Below are 18490 nucleotides of genomic sequence, written 5' to 3' on the forward strand. Positions count from 1 at the left end.
AAAGTAGCGAGTTACGACCGCCAGACAGTTCTTTAGTTTGGTTGTTTTCACGCAACTGCGCTGGCCGACGGGCTTCGCGTCCGACGATGGGACCACATGCACAACACCTAGAGCTTTCGTCGGCCTCCGGAGAAAATATGCTCTATACACGGGCGCGATTTCGAAACCCGTACTGACTGCCTTTTTCTGCATTGCTTTCTGCGCTGAATGCTCGAAACAGTCATCAAGTGGAATGGCGGGCCATTTGAATGTACAGCTCTAATGGCAGGTCAGGAAAACAAATTTCGCGCCTTCGAGAACAAGGTGACGTCACTTCGTTTTTAACCTATATGGCGTTTTTATTTCTTATTTTGTTTATTTTTATTTTTTTACATTTTTTATTCCAACGGAAGTAGTCCCTCCTCACACAGATGACATTAAGCCCCATGAACTGCCGATGAACCGCAGTGTTTTGAGCGTATGGGCTTCTATGGAGACTTAGCTACCAGTCATGTTTACCTTGCTCGTTCCACGAACAGGCGCGACGTGTGTGGACGGAGCTCCGGAACAACACTATGCAATGGGGTCAACGAGGTTGAAATCGCGGACTTCGGACCTCAAAGAGGTGCCACGTAATTGTAACGCATTTCTCTCAGATGCGAGAGAAATATAGAAATATCAGTGGTGTTCTCGTAGTAAATATTTACTGCGAAAACGCCACTGATTTTTCTATTTTTCTTTCGTCATCGACCTCGTCCTTTTATTGCGACCAACCGGCCCGGCGTTTCATCCTCGAAGAAGCTACTTCTGCGATACGGCATTCCCTATTGTGTTTTTTATAACGTGACCGAAATCACCTACGAGAGCTGACTGGTTAAAGCTCCCACTTGCTCTGCCTAGCATCCCTGCAAGGGGAACCACATCCACCTCTTAATCTACACCGGTATTTTTCTACCTCACGCGCACCGGAAAGGGGCTTCCGCACCGGTAGGGCGCAGGCTACAACGCTTTGCACAGCATTGAGGAAGCAGAGCTCGAGCGCAAGACGACGCCACCCTGGGGACTTGTCTTTCTCGTATTCGCCTGCGTATTTTGTAAATAACTTGTAAACAGATTGCGCTATTCGCTTCCTGCTCGTGCAAAGATGTTACACGAAGCCAATTAACTCAATTCAAGCGCCGATTCACTGCATGAATTGCGCATAGCTCGCCGAACTTTTTTCACCATTTAGTGGCATTCGCTCATTCATCGCTTTCCCAGTGCTACAAGCTAAGAATATCTCTTCCTGGGAGACATCGCCAACAATTTCAACGCAGTATATTTTGAAGAAAGGTGGGAGACTGGACAATAGCTAGCATTCCATATTGAAATAACTAGAGCAACAGCAGGCACAGAACACAAGAAACCACAGGGAGAAGCGCTGACTTCCAACTCACGTGTAATAGAAAGAAGCATGAATATATAACCTTGTGCACCTGATCACAACTACATATATTTGCGCAAGTTGTCAGGACTGCTACAGATCTTCGAGAAAAAGACCGAAGCCGAAGGCGGCTCCCCACTTGCACATGACTTGCTCATAAAAGCCAGCTGCAAGTCAGCGTTTGTCCTTGTCGATTATTGCGTTGTCTACTTTTGCGCTATTTATATCGGTATATATCTTGCGAAATCATTCATGTGGTAATAGTCCGTTCTGTCAACGTAGCTGGAAGGATAGGGCTAATCAGCAACCTCCGTATAGGTTTTCAAATTTACGAGCGGTGTGATGCGCTATGAAGGGCGCAGCAATGGGGGGTATCTGGACTAATTTAAGCGCAGGGCAACGACACCGTGAAGCCGCTGCGGTCGGGAAACGGCACTTGGATCCTGATGTCAGCATCTCCTCGCCACTGAATCAGCGTGGAGATTACCCTGGAAGTGCCGTCGTTGATCTTATCCTTTCGTGGAAGCACCATGCAACGTCGGTGGTTTGTGTTTGCAACATACCGCTACCCCACTATATTATCAAGTAAGGAACGACATCATATAATTACGTCGCTAAATTCTCTATTGCTATGCGTTTATCACCAACACAGTTTGCATCAGCATCGACTCTTAACACCTTACCATCTTTCTGATAGCTCGTCCATGCGATGCATGTTGATGTTCTCAATCAATTCTAGAAACGAAGCCTGCGCTGGTGACCAGACAGCAGCATTTAAAATCAAACCTCACCCGTTCTTGCTAAAAGCACTCTTTATTCAGTCACAAAAAGCTGAGTCATGCGAAGCATTCGTCCCTTCAGTGTTGTCATTTGCTGCTGGGCACCTCCATGACTCTAAATTTCAACCCTACCTTATCATCTACGATGTGCCCCTTCTCCTCCAAGTGCGTCGCGATAATGCTTGCCGGGCTCAATATGGGGCCTGTCTCATTGTCCTTCGGTGGCATGTAGTCCTCACTTCTTCCGTCAACGGTCGTGTTCACATTCAGCGTCAGCCTCCGGCTTTTGTCCGACGGGTGCATGAAGGTCAACACCATTTTTTTCTTGATGGGCCACACCAGGGAATTGTCGTATGCTCCCTTGAGCACAAAAAGAGCCAGTCGCACCAGAAGTAAATCCCCTGAACTTTCAATCAGCAATGCGGGAGTGATTTTGTACCCGTAGAACGGGCAAGTATCTCTGGAGCAGCGTGAGTAGGCTACGCCCTCGGCCAGTGCTTTGGCCTTCAGAGCAGACCAATTTTCGACGCTCCAGCGAACAGGCTTCGAAATTCTCTGGACACCTTGCAGGTCGCTGTCTATGACGTATGTAAAAGAATTACCCGTCACCCATTCCCGCAGTGCACTACGATCTTGGGAGTCCTCGATTACTTCAGCACGATTGCAAATAGCGTGTCGCGATGTCTCCTCCGCCTCTTCGCACTGCGCATACCAGCCGTTCGAATGCTCATGCTTCGTCGTCTGCAACCTGCTAACCGTTTTCGATCTTGAAGTGAGCGCAGGTGAGGCATCTTCGTTGACGTCATCGATGAAGTGCTTCAATGTTTCTCCGCTTATTTCGCGGTTGCGGTGCATCACGTCCTGGTGCAAGAGTGGCGGAAACGGGAGCAAGCTGCCATTGCAGTCCATTGCGATTTCATTTGACACCCTGCCGGCGCTGGACGCCTCTTTAACTCCTGAACTGCCACACTTCTCTTCCTCGTCTTCGCCAGGTTCGTCTCCAGGGGATGTTGACCGAACTTGCCTAATCTCTGCCCCACGTGTGAGCATTGAGGTTGTCGGGGTGTTTATAACATCCGTAGCTTCTCTTCCGGCATCCGGCCTGTAAACGTAGTCCTCGTGCCGACCGTTCACACTCAGGATGCTTTCCCACCGGCAGCGAAGAAAGTGTCCCAACGCCTCCCCGATGGCATACAAATCACCGTCGGTGGTGTCACAACTACCAACATGCGGATTTTCTTCCCCAGTGATGTTCGCTGAAAGGCCGCGTTGCTCGAGCTGTTTCACCTCTTCCAGGTTTCTTTTCGCACTAGCACAATTCGTGCGCGGGCAGGACTCAGTGGCTATGGAGTGCCTTTCGCGAACAACTTCGTCCGCACGGGCCGAACGTGCAGCACCCTCCTTGGCGCCAACTACGATCACTCGCATGGAGTTGCAGACACTTTTGGAGCTTGCTTTATTGCATTTATAAGCGACAGGGACGAGTTTCTTCTTGCGAAGGCGTCTCTTAAGTGCCTTCGTTAGAGGCCTCCCATTTCCCACAGGCTGACCAGTGTCATTTTCGTACGATGACGGTCCGGTTATGGGGCGATTCCCACTAAAGTTCGATGAATCCCACGGCATTCTTGTGGAATCACTCGGTGCTTCGTGTTGAGCCTCCACGCCGCCTTTCGTCATGCAGTTGAGCGGGTAAGTTTGAAGGCAGCTCGAGGCCAGGTGCTGGTCCAACTCTCGTAGCAGTACAGTCTTGCCGCAGAAATTGCAGTCGAGCGCGTGGTACTCGCACTCACTTTGGAAATGCGCCATTGTATAAAACGCAGGTCCGATGATGTCACAGCCCCTGTCAGCGTTCCAGCAGCGTATCTGTGAACCACACGCACAAAAAACAATGATTATAGTTAGCACAGTAATGTTGAGTTATAACAGAAATATCCAGCAATTACGTTTGAGCTTGCTACTTCATTTTCATGTATTTATATTTTACACTGTTGAGAGCAATAGGCCTGTTATATTCCTAACAGAAGTGTGCCATTGCGTGTAGAAGTCACAACCATACAAAACTGGGAAAATGGGCCCATTGTTTTGCTACCTGCATGAAATTTTTATTTCATTCATTTTGTATCAAGCTGAGGCTTCACGAGAGCAGTTCGTTGCACGGTTGTAACACATTTTTAATAACAGTTTCCTTGAATTGATTACCATCGACGATGAAAACGACGTATATAGGAAGGTTTTTAAGAGTTCGCACACGAACTGAACGATGTATTTTGTATATAACAGCGAGGTACGCACAAATGGGGCATTTGGTACATGTTAATTTTAAGCAAAGTGCAGAAAGTGAAGCAATAAGGAAGATAGTGGGCAATTATAAAAGGTTAACTGCAATATTATCTAACACTAGAAGAGATTAACAAAGCTTTGCAGCAAGTAATTCGTGAACAATAAACAAAAATATTGCCAATTCGCGTGTAATCATAAGTTGCTCAAACTGCCTTTTCACTATTTCGCATGCTCTCTCTTCTCTCATCACGAAATCTATTTAGGCTTCTTATCCCGGTCACGTGCATATTGTCTGCCAATTTGTAGTTTTCTTCTAGCTTCTTATTGCGATGACAATTGCATGGATACCTGAGGGGTGGTCGCCCCGTAGGCGCTGCCGTACGGCCCGGTATCGACGATGAAAGCGTGGTTCGTAATTGGTGGGTTAAAAGGTTTGCAGACGCGCGAGACATACGCACTGCGTATGCCCGCAAACAATGACGACACGAAAAGGACGCACTCTCGCGCTCCGTTCAATTGTCTCTGTAGTAGCGCTCTGCCTTTTGCTACTGGCGTGACCGTCGCGCGTGCCAACACTAGCGCTCTTGCTCCGCAGTTGGGCGAGGGTGCACTCAAACTGTGCGCAAGTCGCACCACGGTGCATACAGTGTTTCGAGCGAATCGAACAGTGCGCGTTAGGCCACAAATGCTGACGTTTTTTTTTTCTTTTCCGTCTCGTGCACCGTTGAGGGGCGACGCCTGAAACGGATGTGGCGGTGCTCCTAATCCCACCAGCACACTGTCCCTAGCGAGAGCGTGCCGGGTCGCTGGACCAACGTATGCGAGACCCTTGTTAGGCGCCGAAGGGCTGTCTCTGCAGCGCTGAGAAAGTTGCCTCACGGGCTGTGTCAAGCCAACGTGTCGCTCCCACGTATTCTAATTCAAGGCAATCCTGGAATTCCTGGAGGACACCTCGCTAACCAGCAGACTGTAGCCCCCGTATTCTAGAACGCCCATCTGCTAAGCACGTCACCTCGACTCAATAACCTAGACGGAAATGCCACCCCTCCATAGAAGGGGTTACTCTACTCCACTGACATTGCACGACAATTTATTTATTTAAACATACCTTACAGGCCCCTAGAGGCATTGTGTAAGGGGGAGAGTGCACTCGAAGGTTATAGAATAATTAGAATACATATGTGAATACATATAAAAAAAATACAATGTAAGAAATGCGCTAACATGCAGTAATATAGTGTTAAAAATTGTGAAAAAGACAAACCGAATGCTTTAGCACGCGAGAGGTCAGTGAACAAGAAATTTTCGCGTCTCCTTCAGTCCAAGGAGGGCACCGTGCTCAGTTCGGTGGTGTGGAGGAAGAGCTTAGAGTCAAGGATTGTTTGAGAATACGGAGTTAGCGTTCGGGCTTGCGCCCACTGCAATTCCTGCCATGGTACGCGATCTTTTCCCTCTAAACATCTCCGTATTCTTCCATCCTCTTGCTTCCCACTTCCCCTTCCCCACAGACACTAAGCCGTGCTCCCATTAGAGCTGCAAAAATACCTCTCTTCTGCTTCACCTCAACCACCATCTCCCTTCCCAACACCGCCTGAGGTGTTTCCGAGGAACGCTAATCTTTGCCATCGTTGGTCAAGGAATTTATACGGGAAAGCTTGGTATGCGACCGAATGTAACCGCGACGTCGCGCATTGTCGTTTGGGGCGTGGGGTGGGGTGCACTTGATCATCGTCGAAAAACACTAATCTGCAAGCATATTCCAGTGACTTGCGCAAAGTTTTTTACTGCAGTGCTGGAGACGGGTGCAAGAGAAGCGGTGCATTGATGCGAACACCAGTAACCACACAACTCGTTGCAATGTTGGAAGTACGCTAAATGCCGAGATTCCAGTCCAATTAATGAGCGAGTGCGTTGTGTGCGCAGTGTGCCACGAAGGAAGGAACACTCCCGTAAAGCAGTAATTAAAGCAGGAACTACCCGACTCATTCGAATTCATGGTCACAAGAAAATTATATTCACACATTCACCAGCACTGCAACGCGAAGGTATATCGCTTCAAGACTACGAAAGATCAAAACTTAAAATTTAAATTGGACGTTGTGATGTTTACATGAGAGTGTGACGTGCAAGAACTCTTTTCTGTGGCACAAAACACGTGCCAGAAGATAAATACTGCGCAACAATATACAACAGTCCAAAGGCTTACACTCCTTAATGAAGGAATCACAGCTCGCACCACCTAGACTGCCCAGCGGTGAATACACTGGCCATTCATTTAGCCTGCACTGCACACAAAATATAATGCGGAAGATTTGTTATCAAAGTAACCGCAAGTGCCGACAAAGCACACGGAAATTGACAGCAAAGAGAGTGAATGGCACGAAGGCGCTAGAAGAGCTTCTCGAACCGGGATAGGCTGCAGAAGGCGCCGTATACCCCACAATCCTTTGCGAGAATCGTTCTTGTAGCCCACCTACTGTCCAATTATATTCAGCAACCAAAAAAAAGATAATGAGAAAACTGCTGCGCCAGATAAAATGACCCATATTTAAAAAGAAAATGTTGCCACATCTAGTGCACAGAACATGTCATGTGGGAACATGGTTCGAGTACACACCTTAGAACACTTGTAGACGCATCCTAATGCATGTCTCCCAACTCGCAATTATTTCGGGAGATTCCCATACTCCAATCAATCTTCTTGATTGCATGGGGGCGGCCATAAATCTAAAAAACTGTCAATAGCACCACCAAAAAATTGTCGGTGCATTCGTCCTTTGGAGGCAATTGGCGACTTCAATGCCATTAGCAATCTAACTTATGATTGGTAGGTAATTGTTCATGTTATGTTTTATATGGTTCTTATGCAAATCGACATATACCTGTTGACACATACCGAGTGACGCAAGTTGGCATCAAAGAAGTTTATCGAAGAGCAGCGCATATACACACTGACAAATGCTCTGTGTCCCAAGTCGGCATGAAGGAATTCACTGAGTATCACCGCATACCCCCCGTTACATAACCAGTGACTCAAGTTGGGCCGACGGTGGATAATAAACCGAGTTCCCTCAGCGCAGCAGACCGATGCTGTACCCGTTTGATTGTGGGCCAACTACCAGGTCATCCAAATCGACGGGAAAAAGTTTCCAGAGAATGCTAATAGCTTATTAAGAAAAGAACGGTGTCATGCAGCACAGCCCCAACATAATTGCCATTGTGCGCTAGGCGGCTACCCGAACATACATAAATCAAACCCATTTGTGTTGTAGGCAGCGAAGGCCCAGCTCAGTTCGCTTCGTATTTAGACATTCGTGGAGGACTGCACGTTAGGCGAAGGTCTGATAAGCGTTGCATAATGACCGGTTTACTTCGGTTAGCTTTACCGCGATGCAGCTTATTTTACGGCCACCGCCGCGAACGCAGTGCGCGTTCCTTAATGAGACACACGCGTACGCGCCGTCTACGGTCACAGTACGAGCGGCCAGGTGCCGAGAACTGCCAGCTATTTAAAGCAGTTCCTGAAAAAAAAAAAAGCGAATGTTCGTTTTGCTTTTGCTGTCGTCGTCGTCGTCTGTGGGGTGAGTCGCTGCATTGCTTCAATGGTAATCGCATTAACGTCGACAGTGATAGTGAGATTGGTTCTGTCGAAATGCGAGTGCCGCGGCTGGGATCGAACCCGAGACATCGAGCTTAGCTGTGCAACGTCATAGCCACTGAGTTCCCGCGACGAGTATCATAGCTGGACACTAATCGTGATTGCTGTGGCTTATTGTTGCGCGACGACGCTTGTTCCGAAAGCCCTGCGATCCAATGTTAACGTTGAATTGGTGCTGGTGTTTTCAGCAAGCGTAGTCTATAGGCGCTGTGTATGCAGTACCAACGATTAACACGGTCATTTTTTACACTTTCTTCCCAGCTATGACGTAACTCGTACTCTTCTGGCTGTAGGATACATATATAATTTCGCGGTCAAATATTCCAACTCTCTTGTCTTGTTGTAAGTGTAAATCCTTTGCGCAGAAATTGATGGCAATACGTTGCTAATTATTATTATAATTGGAGTTGGCGCTCTACGTACGGACGAGCTACGGGATACAAAAAGAACTTTAGGAACGACGAAAAAGATAATGAACGCAAATAATTATTTGTTCCTATGGTGGCTCATTTTGGAAAATAAAAGTTACCCTCCGGACCTACTGATGGCATGTAGAGCTATGTTAAAGCAACTTTTGATCGCTCTAAACCAGCACTTTCTTTTTTTCTTTTTCTGAAGACGTATAAACTTGCGGTAAACGCTTCACCAATGCCATAGAACATGCGATATCGCCAAAATTACACAAAGCTGACGACGTTACAGCGAACTAGAAGCGCTCTATCTGTATCTGTTTCTTTCTGCGTCATCGTTAGTCGCGCTTATACACTCTACCATGAACTAGGTAAGCCAAGCAGGCAGAATAGAAGTTTGTTTTTTCTAGCGATCCATGGAGTGCGACGACCGCTAACGAATTTTTCTTCATCAATAGACGTGCTACCGACCACCGGAGCGAAAATTGGCAGAGGCGATACGATTCGTAGATGCAAGGAACATATACAAGTCGACCTCACAGTGGCAAAGGTCTGCTAGGTAACGTGAAAATTGTCAGTCTTGGGTGACTCGCTGGGTTTCATCTTTAAAAAAAATTGTACTGAGCACGTGCTGGGGAGAGAGTTGGTTATGCATGATTACAACGAAGGCGCCAAATAAAACAATGGACGAAAGAAGGAGACACGAGACAACCACGTAGCCTACGTGGTAGGAAGGAGCCTACGTCTCCTTCCTACGTCCGTTGTTTCATTTGGCGCCTTCGATGTTATCTTCAAAAATAAGTCGATCTCGACGCATGTGGCAAATTGTGTTATTTGATGCTTAAGCTTTCTTTGATGGTTAAGCGAATGTTAACGTAAGTATTACGGAAACGAAAAGTTAAAGAAGCAAATGATCATGGAAAATGGCGCAAATGCAATCCAATGCAATGCTTATGCGAAAAGCGAACGCGATTACGCAAATGCTTCAATGTAGGTACGGCATCCGGTTGAAAGCGACGTGGGTGGGGAAGGATTAGCAGATTTGTGCGAATACGCAGAATAACACCCCAATTTCCAGCGAAGCCACGTCTGTCGAGGAGTTGTATTAGGAATTTCAGTATAGGCTGAAATTAAATGGCAGGCTTGAAACATTGCTCGCAACAGGCTCGACGAGCCTGTTTTTGCAACGCTGACCGCAGACAGAGCTTTCGAGCATTTGTACAAGAAATTTGTAGAAAAGGTCGTACTTCACTCACACACTTGATTTCACAAGCACATCAGCCACAACGTCCGCCCTTCGCCTCCTTAGCTCATCTAAGAAAGTTTCAGGAGATTACTCTTTCTCATGCCCCGCATTTCCTCTAAGTATCAGCTCGGCTAACTACCTGGTTCACCCGAGAGGCGCCGAAAACGCACATATAACGTTTTCGAATGCAGCTTGGCGCATTAACAGCTTCACAGCAGTGAATTTATGAGGTGCCACAACGCACGTGTATGTCGGCATTTTGTTATGCTGCCTGTACCAGCACACACAAGGCGGTCTCTTTGCGTTACGGCTTCTCCTGTTGCCGCCTTCACTTCTCGCATATGTTTCGGCAATCGTCCCAACAAACGCAAGGTCACTACCGTATTGCGGCACTATCAAAGTAACCTTAGCGTCGCATAGATCCAAGACTAACGGGTTGTAGCCTAGTGGTTAGTGGCTTGCGATTAATGGACTTGTGTCTTGTCGACTAGACAGCAGTAGCGTGCACCGGCAAAATGATGGTATAGGAAACGAATACCAGTCACCGTTAGAATGCTTGTGCAGCTGGCTATCGAAACAAGAGGCTGTCAATGCGGGAAATAGCAGCCTTCAAGGTGCGTAGCGTCACTGCTGGGCGCGACACTGTGATGCCGATGACTGACAGTCATCGTCCATAGTATCTGCCCTCTCAGTGAAAGGCGAAAATTGTATCCGCCATCAAAAAATCGCAAAAGGTGTACACAGCTTCTTCTCCATTAAATTGCAGTTTCGGTGGTGCACCATTTTTTTTAGCACACTTCTTTTTACAAATGAAACTCGGCGAATCCTATCGAAAAACGTTACGCTTATGTCACCTTTCGTATCTCATAAGGCTTAATTCACTTTAGTGTCTTAGGGAACGTGAAGGTAAGCTTGCATGATAAACTCTGGCGAGACGCTGTTTCACAAAATATCACGACAAGGAAACAACTAATCGCTTAGTTGTCACGGAGCAAATTATCGGAGCCTGCACCAAGGCAATAAGAACACAGTTGGGTCAAAATGCAAGCACTGAGTTGCCGCACAGTTATGTCGCATTGTGCCTGACCCGGTAGAGATACGACTGTTAGCGACGGCGCAATGATTCACGATAGGAAAATATTATGGTGAAGGGCCCCCTCATTATATTCGCAACACTATAGTGATGGGTATACAGCAGCCGATAGAAAACTAATATAATCGCGCACCTTCCGAATCGTGATTCGATTCCTTGCAGGAAAACACTGATTTCGCAACAGCGAAGTCCTTGGTTCGTTAACAGATGTGCGCATGCATGTACGTATGCATGTGTGTGCGTGCATGTGTGCGCGCATGCGCGTGTATGTATGTTTGCATGTATGCATGTACATGTGTGATCACAATCGTAAAAAGCCAACAGGCAATAAAGCCAAGGCTTCATTGCGTGTTGGCTTTATTGATCCTTTGTTTGTTCAGAGCAGTTTGTTCTACAGAAACCAGACGGCGCCACACATGGGTCACACATGACGCCACATGTGGCCTCAGCGACAGCGCACGAATGCGAAACCACTTCCGCCTTGCTTCTGTGCGATCAACTGTTGGAAATGCAACGGTTTTCACTAACGCACTGTGCTCCAATCATGCCCGATTGAATCATGTGGATTGTAGACGCGTGCAGTAGTTGGCAGCAAAAAAATAGTGACTGGCATTTTAAGGAATGGAACGAATCTGAGCAGCCAAGTTCGCGGACCATTGCTGCAACTGTCCGTACGTGTTACCGGCACTGCGATATGTACGGCTTTCTTCTAGGATACAGAAATTTTCTCAACCACCAGCGTTGTATCGCTAACCTTCAAAGAAAGTGCTTCAGCCCCGGAACGTCGGCAAGAGCGAACACCGCTTGTTAAACAATGGCAAAAGGAGTAGCGCCGCTTCCCGTCAGACTAAGTTTTGCGCAGAGTATCGACACACATCTATACGAACTGGTACGGAAGCTTAATTACGCCCACTCGATCGCCAACGTGTCAGTGAGTGACGGGGCACACACCTGAATATATTCGCATCATATACGCACAATAAATGACGGACTACACCGATAGCGTACGAATGGTCGTAGCTAAATGTTTAGTGACTATCCACAAGAGCAAGCGAGTTACTAGCAATAGTACATCTTTGCTACAAGGTATTACAACGTACAAAACGGCTATATTTCAAACCTTGCGCACAACAAGAACAAATCTATCCGAACTGAGTACACCCGCGAGCGATTAGACAGAAATAATCAGATAGTCACCACCACAAGGAAATCGGAGTCAGAAATGTCACAAGCTGCTGATTCAAAATGTTTGCCAAACAAAGAACGAAGAAAAAAACACGCTAATCCTGTTTCGATTCATGAGCCGAAAATATGGATAGCTTGTAATGCATATTTAGGCTGGTTTTTAAAGCAAGTACCATATAGGCTGCTCACGCCGCTTGGACATAGCTAATTCAGCTTCTGAAGTAAGCGCTTTTGTATGTTCGCTGCCGCTGCCGCCAAAGCTTGTGTCGTCCGCCCAGTCACCGTCAACGATATCTCCCGAAACAGTTTGCTAAATCGCACCGGCGTCACGCAATCTCTAATTGCGGAGGCAACGGAAGCGGTTAAGGCTAGCAACGGACGCGTCACCTCGTGATCACACATAGCAGCGCCCACTGGATCGCAGTGAAAAGGGTAAATAAGGTCGTGCTTAACAAAAACAAGCCCCTCGGTTTCGCTTGTTCATATATATATATGGGATGATAATTTTTAAGTTTTCGGTTTTTTTTTTTTTTAGATCAGCTCGGACATAGCCCAATTCTTTTTCTTGAGTTCGATTATTCAAAGAGGTGGCTAATACTGGTACCAGAAATTGAAACATTCAAATAGCCAACATAAATTCTCGAATCAACTCCTTAATTAATTTACGGTACATAATGCAATTTACAAATTGTAGCTGCTGAGTTTGCAAGACTTCACTCAGCTGGGCGCGAAGCGATCACACATGCGTGCGCCATACAAGGTGACTTGAGCAGTGTCAGTGACCACGCCACCGCTTGTCATTAACTTCGTCAATCAGTCATGCCAGTGAAGGAAACGAAAAGAGTATTCACGTTACATCACAGGAGCAGATTCTCACCGTTCAATAGTGCGCGAAAATGGGACGACGAAGATGTCAGTGCACTATGATGTCATGCGTGCATTGCTTTGCTTTCTTAGTGGACCATCCTTTCGAGCTGGCTATCACTGTAATCCATTTGTGGCTCAGAGGAAGACGCGCCTGTCGCACTGTCACGTTTCTTGCTTGCGCAGCTCCTCGGCGTGCTAATACTCAAAGATTGCGGCCACAAGGACGCCACTGCAAACTGTTTCATTATGCTTTAATGGCGTATAACGCGAAGCAGTGACAGGAATGCAGGAGCATACAGTGACAAGCACTCAAACCTGTTTTTGCGCCGCACTGTTACTGCCTTTACCCTTTATGCTCAACCAAAATATTGGAGCTTGAAACTGGCCTACGTGACATCAGCGCATACCGCTATTAAGGCAGTGCCGCGTTATCTAAAAAACAAGGGACTGAAAAATTGTGAGTACACTGTGTGACGTAGGATGGGACGGTGACACCGTGTAACATTAGGAAAGCCTTCGCAGGCTGCGCGACAGCGCCCACAGAAACAGTTCTGTATGGTATGTATGTGTGTGGGGATTTTTACAGCGACGCTGCATACCTGTACCGTTCAAGTAAATTTTCGTGTCGTGCTAAGCATAAGAAACTCCCCACACGGGGGTCGATCCCGGAGGTAGTGCAATGTCTGCACGACCCGCGGCGGAGGTGCAGTTCGCCATTAATGGCCCACATACAGTTTCGCTGGTAATTCTTCTTCACAGCGTAGAAGGGCACTGAGATTTTTTTTTTTTTTTGCGTACATTGTCGCTCTCACCTTTCACATCTCTTTGCCCCTTCCCCGGTACAGAGTAGCCAATCGAAGAATCTCTGGTTAACCTCCCTGTCTTTCTTTTTCCTTTCTCTCGTTCTGTTAGAGCTTGACAGTTGCGTGCCTGCGTACATTTTCTTACAGCAGAGTAAAAAGCCGCTGTTGCTAACGTACAAATTGTCATTCTCGCATCGTACGTTAGTTAACAAGTATCTGTTCAATTGTCATATGACGTTTGCACTTCCTGAAAAGAAAGGGTTCTTGAGAATAAATTTCCGACGCTGTAAATAATGTAATCTATCACAAAGGCATTCTACGGCATTTAATGCGATGCAGGTACAGTGGTGCCCAGAATTGAGCAGACTCTACTTGGTACATGACTCACGTGAGATATTGCAATCAATCAGGAAGCCGGCATGACCATCTGAGAACGTCACAATGTTTTCGCAACATTGTAACCTTTCATTTTTTTAGGCCACACATTGCACTGCGGCTGACAGAACACAAAAGCTTTGTGAGCAAACGTGTGACATCGCCGCCACATCTTGCCATCCTTACGAAAGCAGGGAAAAGTTCGTTTTTCAAAGCTTCTATTTCGTGAGAAATAATGTTCAGACCATAACGTCTCCAGAGATAATCACGGATAGCCAATATGGCGGATGGTGGTGTCCCTGCAAGCAGCCCCTCCTTCACTCGCCATTCCCTGTGCCTCGCTTCGGCTTTCATGCAACAGCGTAGTAACGTAAGCAGTCACGCTGCACATCGGAACACGCAATATTGGCATATAATGCGAGTACGCATTCAGAAACAATCCTCGACGATTGATGATCATTTGTTATGTCATACACTTTAAAGCGGAATCGCGACAAATAGTCACCTAACCTGTTTGTGAAAATTATGTTTAACTATATTGCAGTATAGCATTTCGCTCATTTCTTTTCCGTGTTGCAAAGTAACCTCTACCTTTAACAACCCCGGTTACATCTGTGCCGCACTTCTTTAACGCTGATACTCTAAGCATAAATTGCTTATCTCCGCCGCTGACCAGTTAATGATTACGTGCGCTTTGAATCCCATCACTTCTGGAAGGTGGACGTTGCCTACGGCTCTTGCTGGCTGAATATCTGGCCATTTCATTACGACGTGCTCAGTAATCTCTAGACTTTTTGCTGCACGAGACACATGCCTCCCCCCATAGCAAATATTTGTTCTTGTACTAGAACGGTCAGCTTGGTCTCACTTAGCAAAGCACTGCCCTTTTTGTTATCGCACAAATAAAATTTCCAGATTTCTTGTTCGTGCAAGAAATCACGTGAAGACGCTGCAACAAGGCCAAGTATATGCAGGGGCGTCGATGCGGGATTGTTCAAAACATTCTGTAGCACAGACAAAGCAGAAGCGAATTTTCAAATACTTCTTGCTGCATGGTTTCCATATATGTGACGGTACAGAAAGGAGGCGCCGCTGATAAGAAGTACAAAATGTGTCTTTCTGAAGGGAAGGGGCAGCAGCTGACTTTTGCATTAGAGAGTGCCTCATGAGTATGCTCGCCAGTTTCACTGCTTCGTTTCGTTGCCAGATGCCCACATGCCGCATGCTCGGTCGTCTCACGCGATATTAACAACTCGATATGATAATTACCTGTGTCTCATGCAAGAATTTTTTTCTTATTGCAATTATCAGGTGCAAACATCACCGGTTGCCAAAGTGACATTTCAACTGCAAGGGCGGTAACGCCCGCGCGTTTTATTTGACGGAGGCACAGCAAATGCATAAGGCCCAAATTCAAGGGGCGAGAACTGGAACATATGAAGGGAGCTGAAATCGAGCCACGCGGAGCATGACTTCAATAGAAATGACGTGAACAGCAACATCGAATTTGGGGCATTTGGAATCAGGCACACAATTGCACACCAGTGGTCAATTTAGAAATAAGCACTGCGTCTGCAGACGTGACATTGCGTATGCGCATCCGTTGCGCAGTTGTGCCTGCTATGAACAATACTAGTCACTTGCTTTGCCAGAGTTCACAAAACTGCAGCTTCGCACGCGCTCTTAGATCCCGCAAAACTTTTCCTCCCAACGTCGCTACATAAAACGCGTGACACAGTCGATAGCAATAGTTCACGGACCACGCGAACTGAACTACCTTTCCGCGCCGCCTAGCACAGAGACAGCCGCCGTCGAAAGCTGCGTTAGGATGGAATTTTTTTTCGCCACCACGTCAATTTTCTTGTACCGCATGTCATCTTTCCATTCAATGGTTCTTACGCAATGCGCGCAGCCCAGTGGCAAGCAATGATCTCAACCCAGTCGCCCAAACCTGGTATCAGTGCAATATTGACACTAGTCTCAGGACAGACGCGCGTCGCCAGGGGCCTCGAAGAGCGCGTCGCTTAAAAAACAGAAACTACAGAAGTCTCACGTCAAAGAAACAAAAATTCAAATTGACACGCGCGTGCTTCAGTGGTCCGTACACTTTGGCACTAGTTTGTAATACGCGGATCTCACGCGTAGCTGTCGCGACAGCAGCCATCCATGGAAGATCACACCTGGCAACATCAACGCTTCGTTTGTATCGCCTGCGCACTTACACTGAGCTCAGCGAGGTGTTCGTCGGGAAAGGAGGCCCAGTAGACGTGACGGCCGGCGAACGACGATCTGTCCAGCACGCAAGTGCGACCGCATCGGTCGAATTTGTTGTAGCAGCGAGTGCAGGCAGTGTGAGAACAGGGAAGCAGCGCCGTCCACTTGCTGACGAGCCCGCAGTAGCTGCACACTCTCTCGGGCGACAGGGGCTCCAAGAAAGACGTGGGCCGCCAGTCGAAGGCGCCGCCGAAGCCGAACAGCGTGCGCGTCGTCAGCCACGTAGAGTCGTCGGCCATCCCGCTCTAGGCTCGTGGAGGAAGAATGGAAGCGCAAGCACTGTTGCAACGATCGCTTCTAGCCGTACTGGCCACGCAACACCGCAGCGATCGCTGGAAATTGTCCTCGGGGTCGTGCCCTTCTTCAAGCGAGTCTATCCCTTTACCGCGAACAGGAGAAACGGCAGTGCTGCGCAGGTTCGAACGACGTGTCGTCGTAAAGGACTTGCGGCAGAGGAATTCCCGTTTGTGTGACACCTCCGTCTCGCTCGTTCATCGCGACGGCGCACTGCCACTGCTCGGAGGCTGCGAGCTGCGCAATCGAAGTGTGGCGTGTACCGTAGTGTGGCAGCACTGTGATAAGACAAAAGCCGCGATTGCGTTGAAGGCACCTTCGCTCTAGTTGACTCGTCACAAAGGCGAGACGACAATCCTTCATGTAAAAAAAACGTATATTAATCGCTTACTTTCTTGCTCGGAAAACATCCCTCCGTGTCAAAATCTGTGCGTGCGTCTATACGACAGTTGCGGCACCCCCACCATCATGATTACCGTAACAAACGAAACGAAAACCAAAACTGCAACGAATATTGAGCTTATCATGGGCTAGCTGTCGATACAAAAATGAAAAGGGGGAGTGGAATGCTGAAGAGCATTCATTGGAAGAAGCAAGTTATCAAAAAACAAAAAAGAAGCTGGCTCGAGGTGCTGTATGCGCAAAACGGAAACCAAGTAGTTTCCATCCCATTGACTATAATATAATCGAAAGCACTACTACTGTCTTCTGATCAAGCCGGTGCCCATGGAGCGAGATTATACATAGAGCCAACCCACGCACCTGGCAATGCCTTGATTTCAGGGCCTAAATAGAGCACGTGCGTGCTTCAGCCAGCTTAAGGTCGCCAACTCTCCAGCGAATGAAGCCGGGCAGGCAGCGGGGGAGGGAAGGCGTGAGATTGTCAACAACCGAATCTGTCAGTGCCGTGGGCGCCCAGTCTGTACGTGCATCGAAGTTGAACGATTTTTTTTTTGTGTCTTACCATGTCGTTACTTACCACATGCAGAAAATGTGCAGAAGTTGACTGGCTAATACTGTTACCGATACAAGTTGATGTACAGCGAAGGGTAAAGATCGCAAAAGAACTAGAACCACGACAACAACAAAAACACAGTGCCCTTGCACTCTGTGAAGAAGCATGACCAGCGAAGTTGTGTATGTGGGCCCCTTAATGGCGAACTGCACCTCCACCGCGGGTCAGCCCGGCATTGCATTATCTGCAGCATTGGCCCACGTATGAGTAGTGCCCAACGCCTGCTACACCTAGGCCGGGGGTCGGCCTGGTATTGTATTATCTTTGGTATCGGCCCACGTATTGGGAGTGCTTAACGTTGCGTCAACTCCGCCGCAGATCGGCTCGGCATTGCACTTTCTTCGGGATTTTTTCTACACGCGGTCATGACAGTGGGGAAAGTAGCCGTTAACAGCTTCGCTCTAAATATATCCTGATGTGTGTGACAATGCAACAGGGCACAAAAGAAAAGAATATGCAACAAAGCAAGCTAGCTGTCCTGTATTATTACATGGCATTGCTGACGCCGTGTATGAAAAAGGACCACCCCGACGCGCAACCAATGCTGCTAACTCCTCACCATGGCACCTTTTTTCTGTACGCGCATTTGCCAGCATTTGCTTCCTCGCGAAGCTACGAGAAAGTCAGGGGTGGCGGCGCTTACACTAACAATGGCAACCCGATCCTGCTCTCTACTAGCGTTCGCAGCCTTTTGTCTTAGAAAGATGAAATGTGTGCAGTGATTAACGATTCTAGCGCTGACATGGTTTGGTTTACCGAAACTTCGCTTTTTGATAGAATACTAAACAAAGTGCTGCTTTGCTGTTAAA

At 47.5% G+C, this 18490-nt stretch overlaps 1 protein-coding gene across 1 annotated transcript; it reads right to left on the minus strand.

The window, feature by feature from the left end:
* Positions 1-2214: 2214 nt before the first annotated feature.
* On the minus strand, positions 2215-16899 carry LOC142592609 (uncharacterized). Its single transcript, XM_075704149.1, has 2 exons — positions 16321-16899; positions 2215-4044 (listed from the first exon to the last, which is right to left on the minus strand). The coding sequence occupies exons 1-2, from the start codon at positions 16609-16611 to the stop codon at positions 2269-2271; spliced, it is 2067 nt and encodes a 688-aa protein (XP_075560264.1). The 5' UTR covers positions 16612-16899; the 3' UTR covers positions 2215-2268.
* Between the last annotated feature and the right edge of the window lie 1591 nt (positions 16900-18490).

The sequence above is a fragment of the Dermacentor variabilis genome, chromosome 9, assembly GCF_050947875.1.
Source record: "Dermacentor variabilis isolate Ectoservices chromosome 9, ASM5094787v1, whole genome shotgun sequence".
Classification (NCBI taxonomy): domain Eukaryota; kingdom Metazoa; phylum Arthropoda; class Arachnida; order Ixodida; family Ixodidae; genus Dermacentor; species Dermacentor variabilis.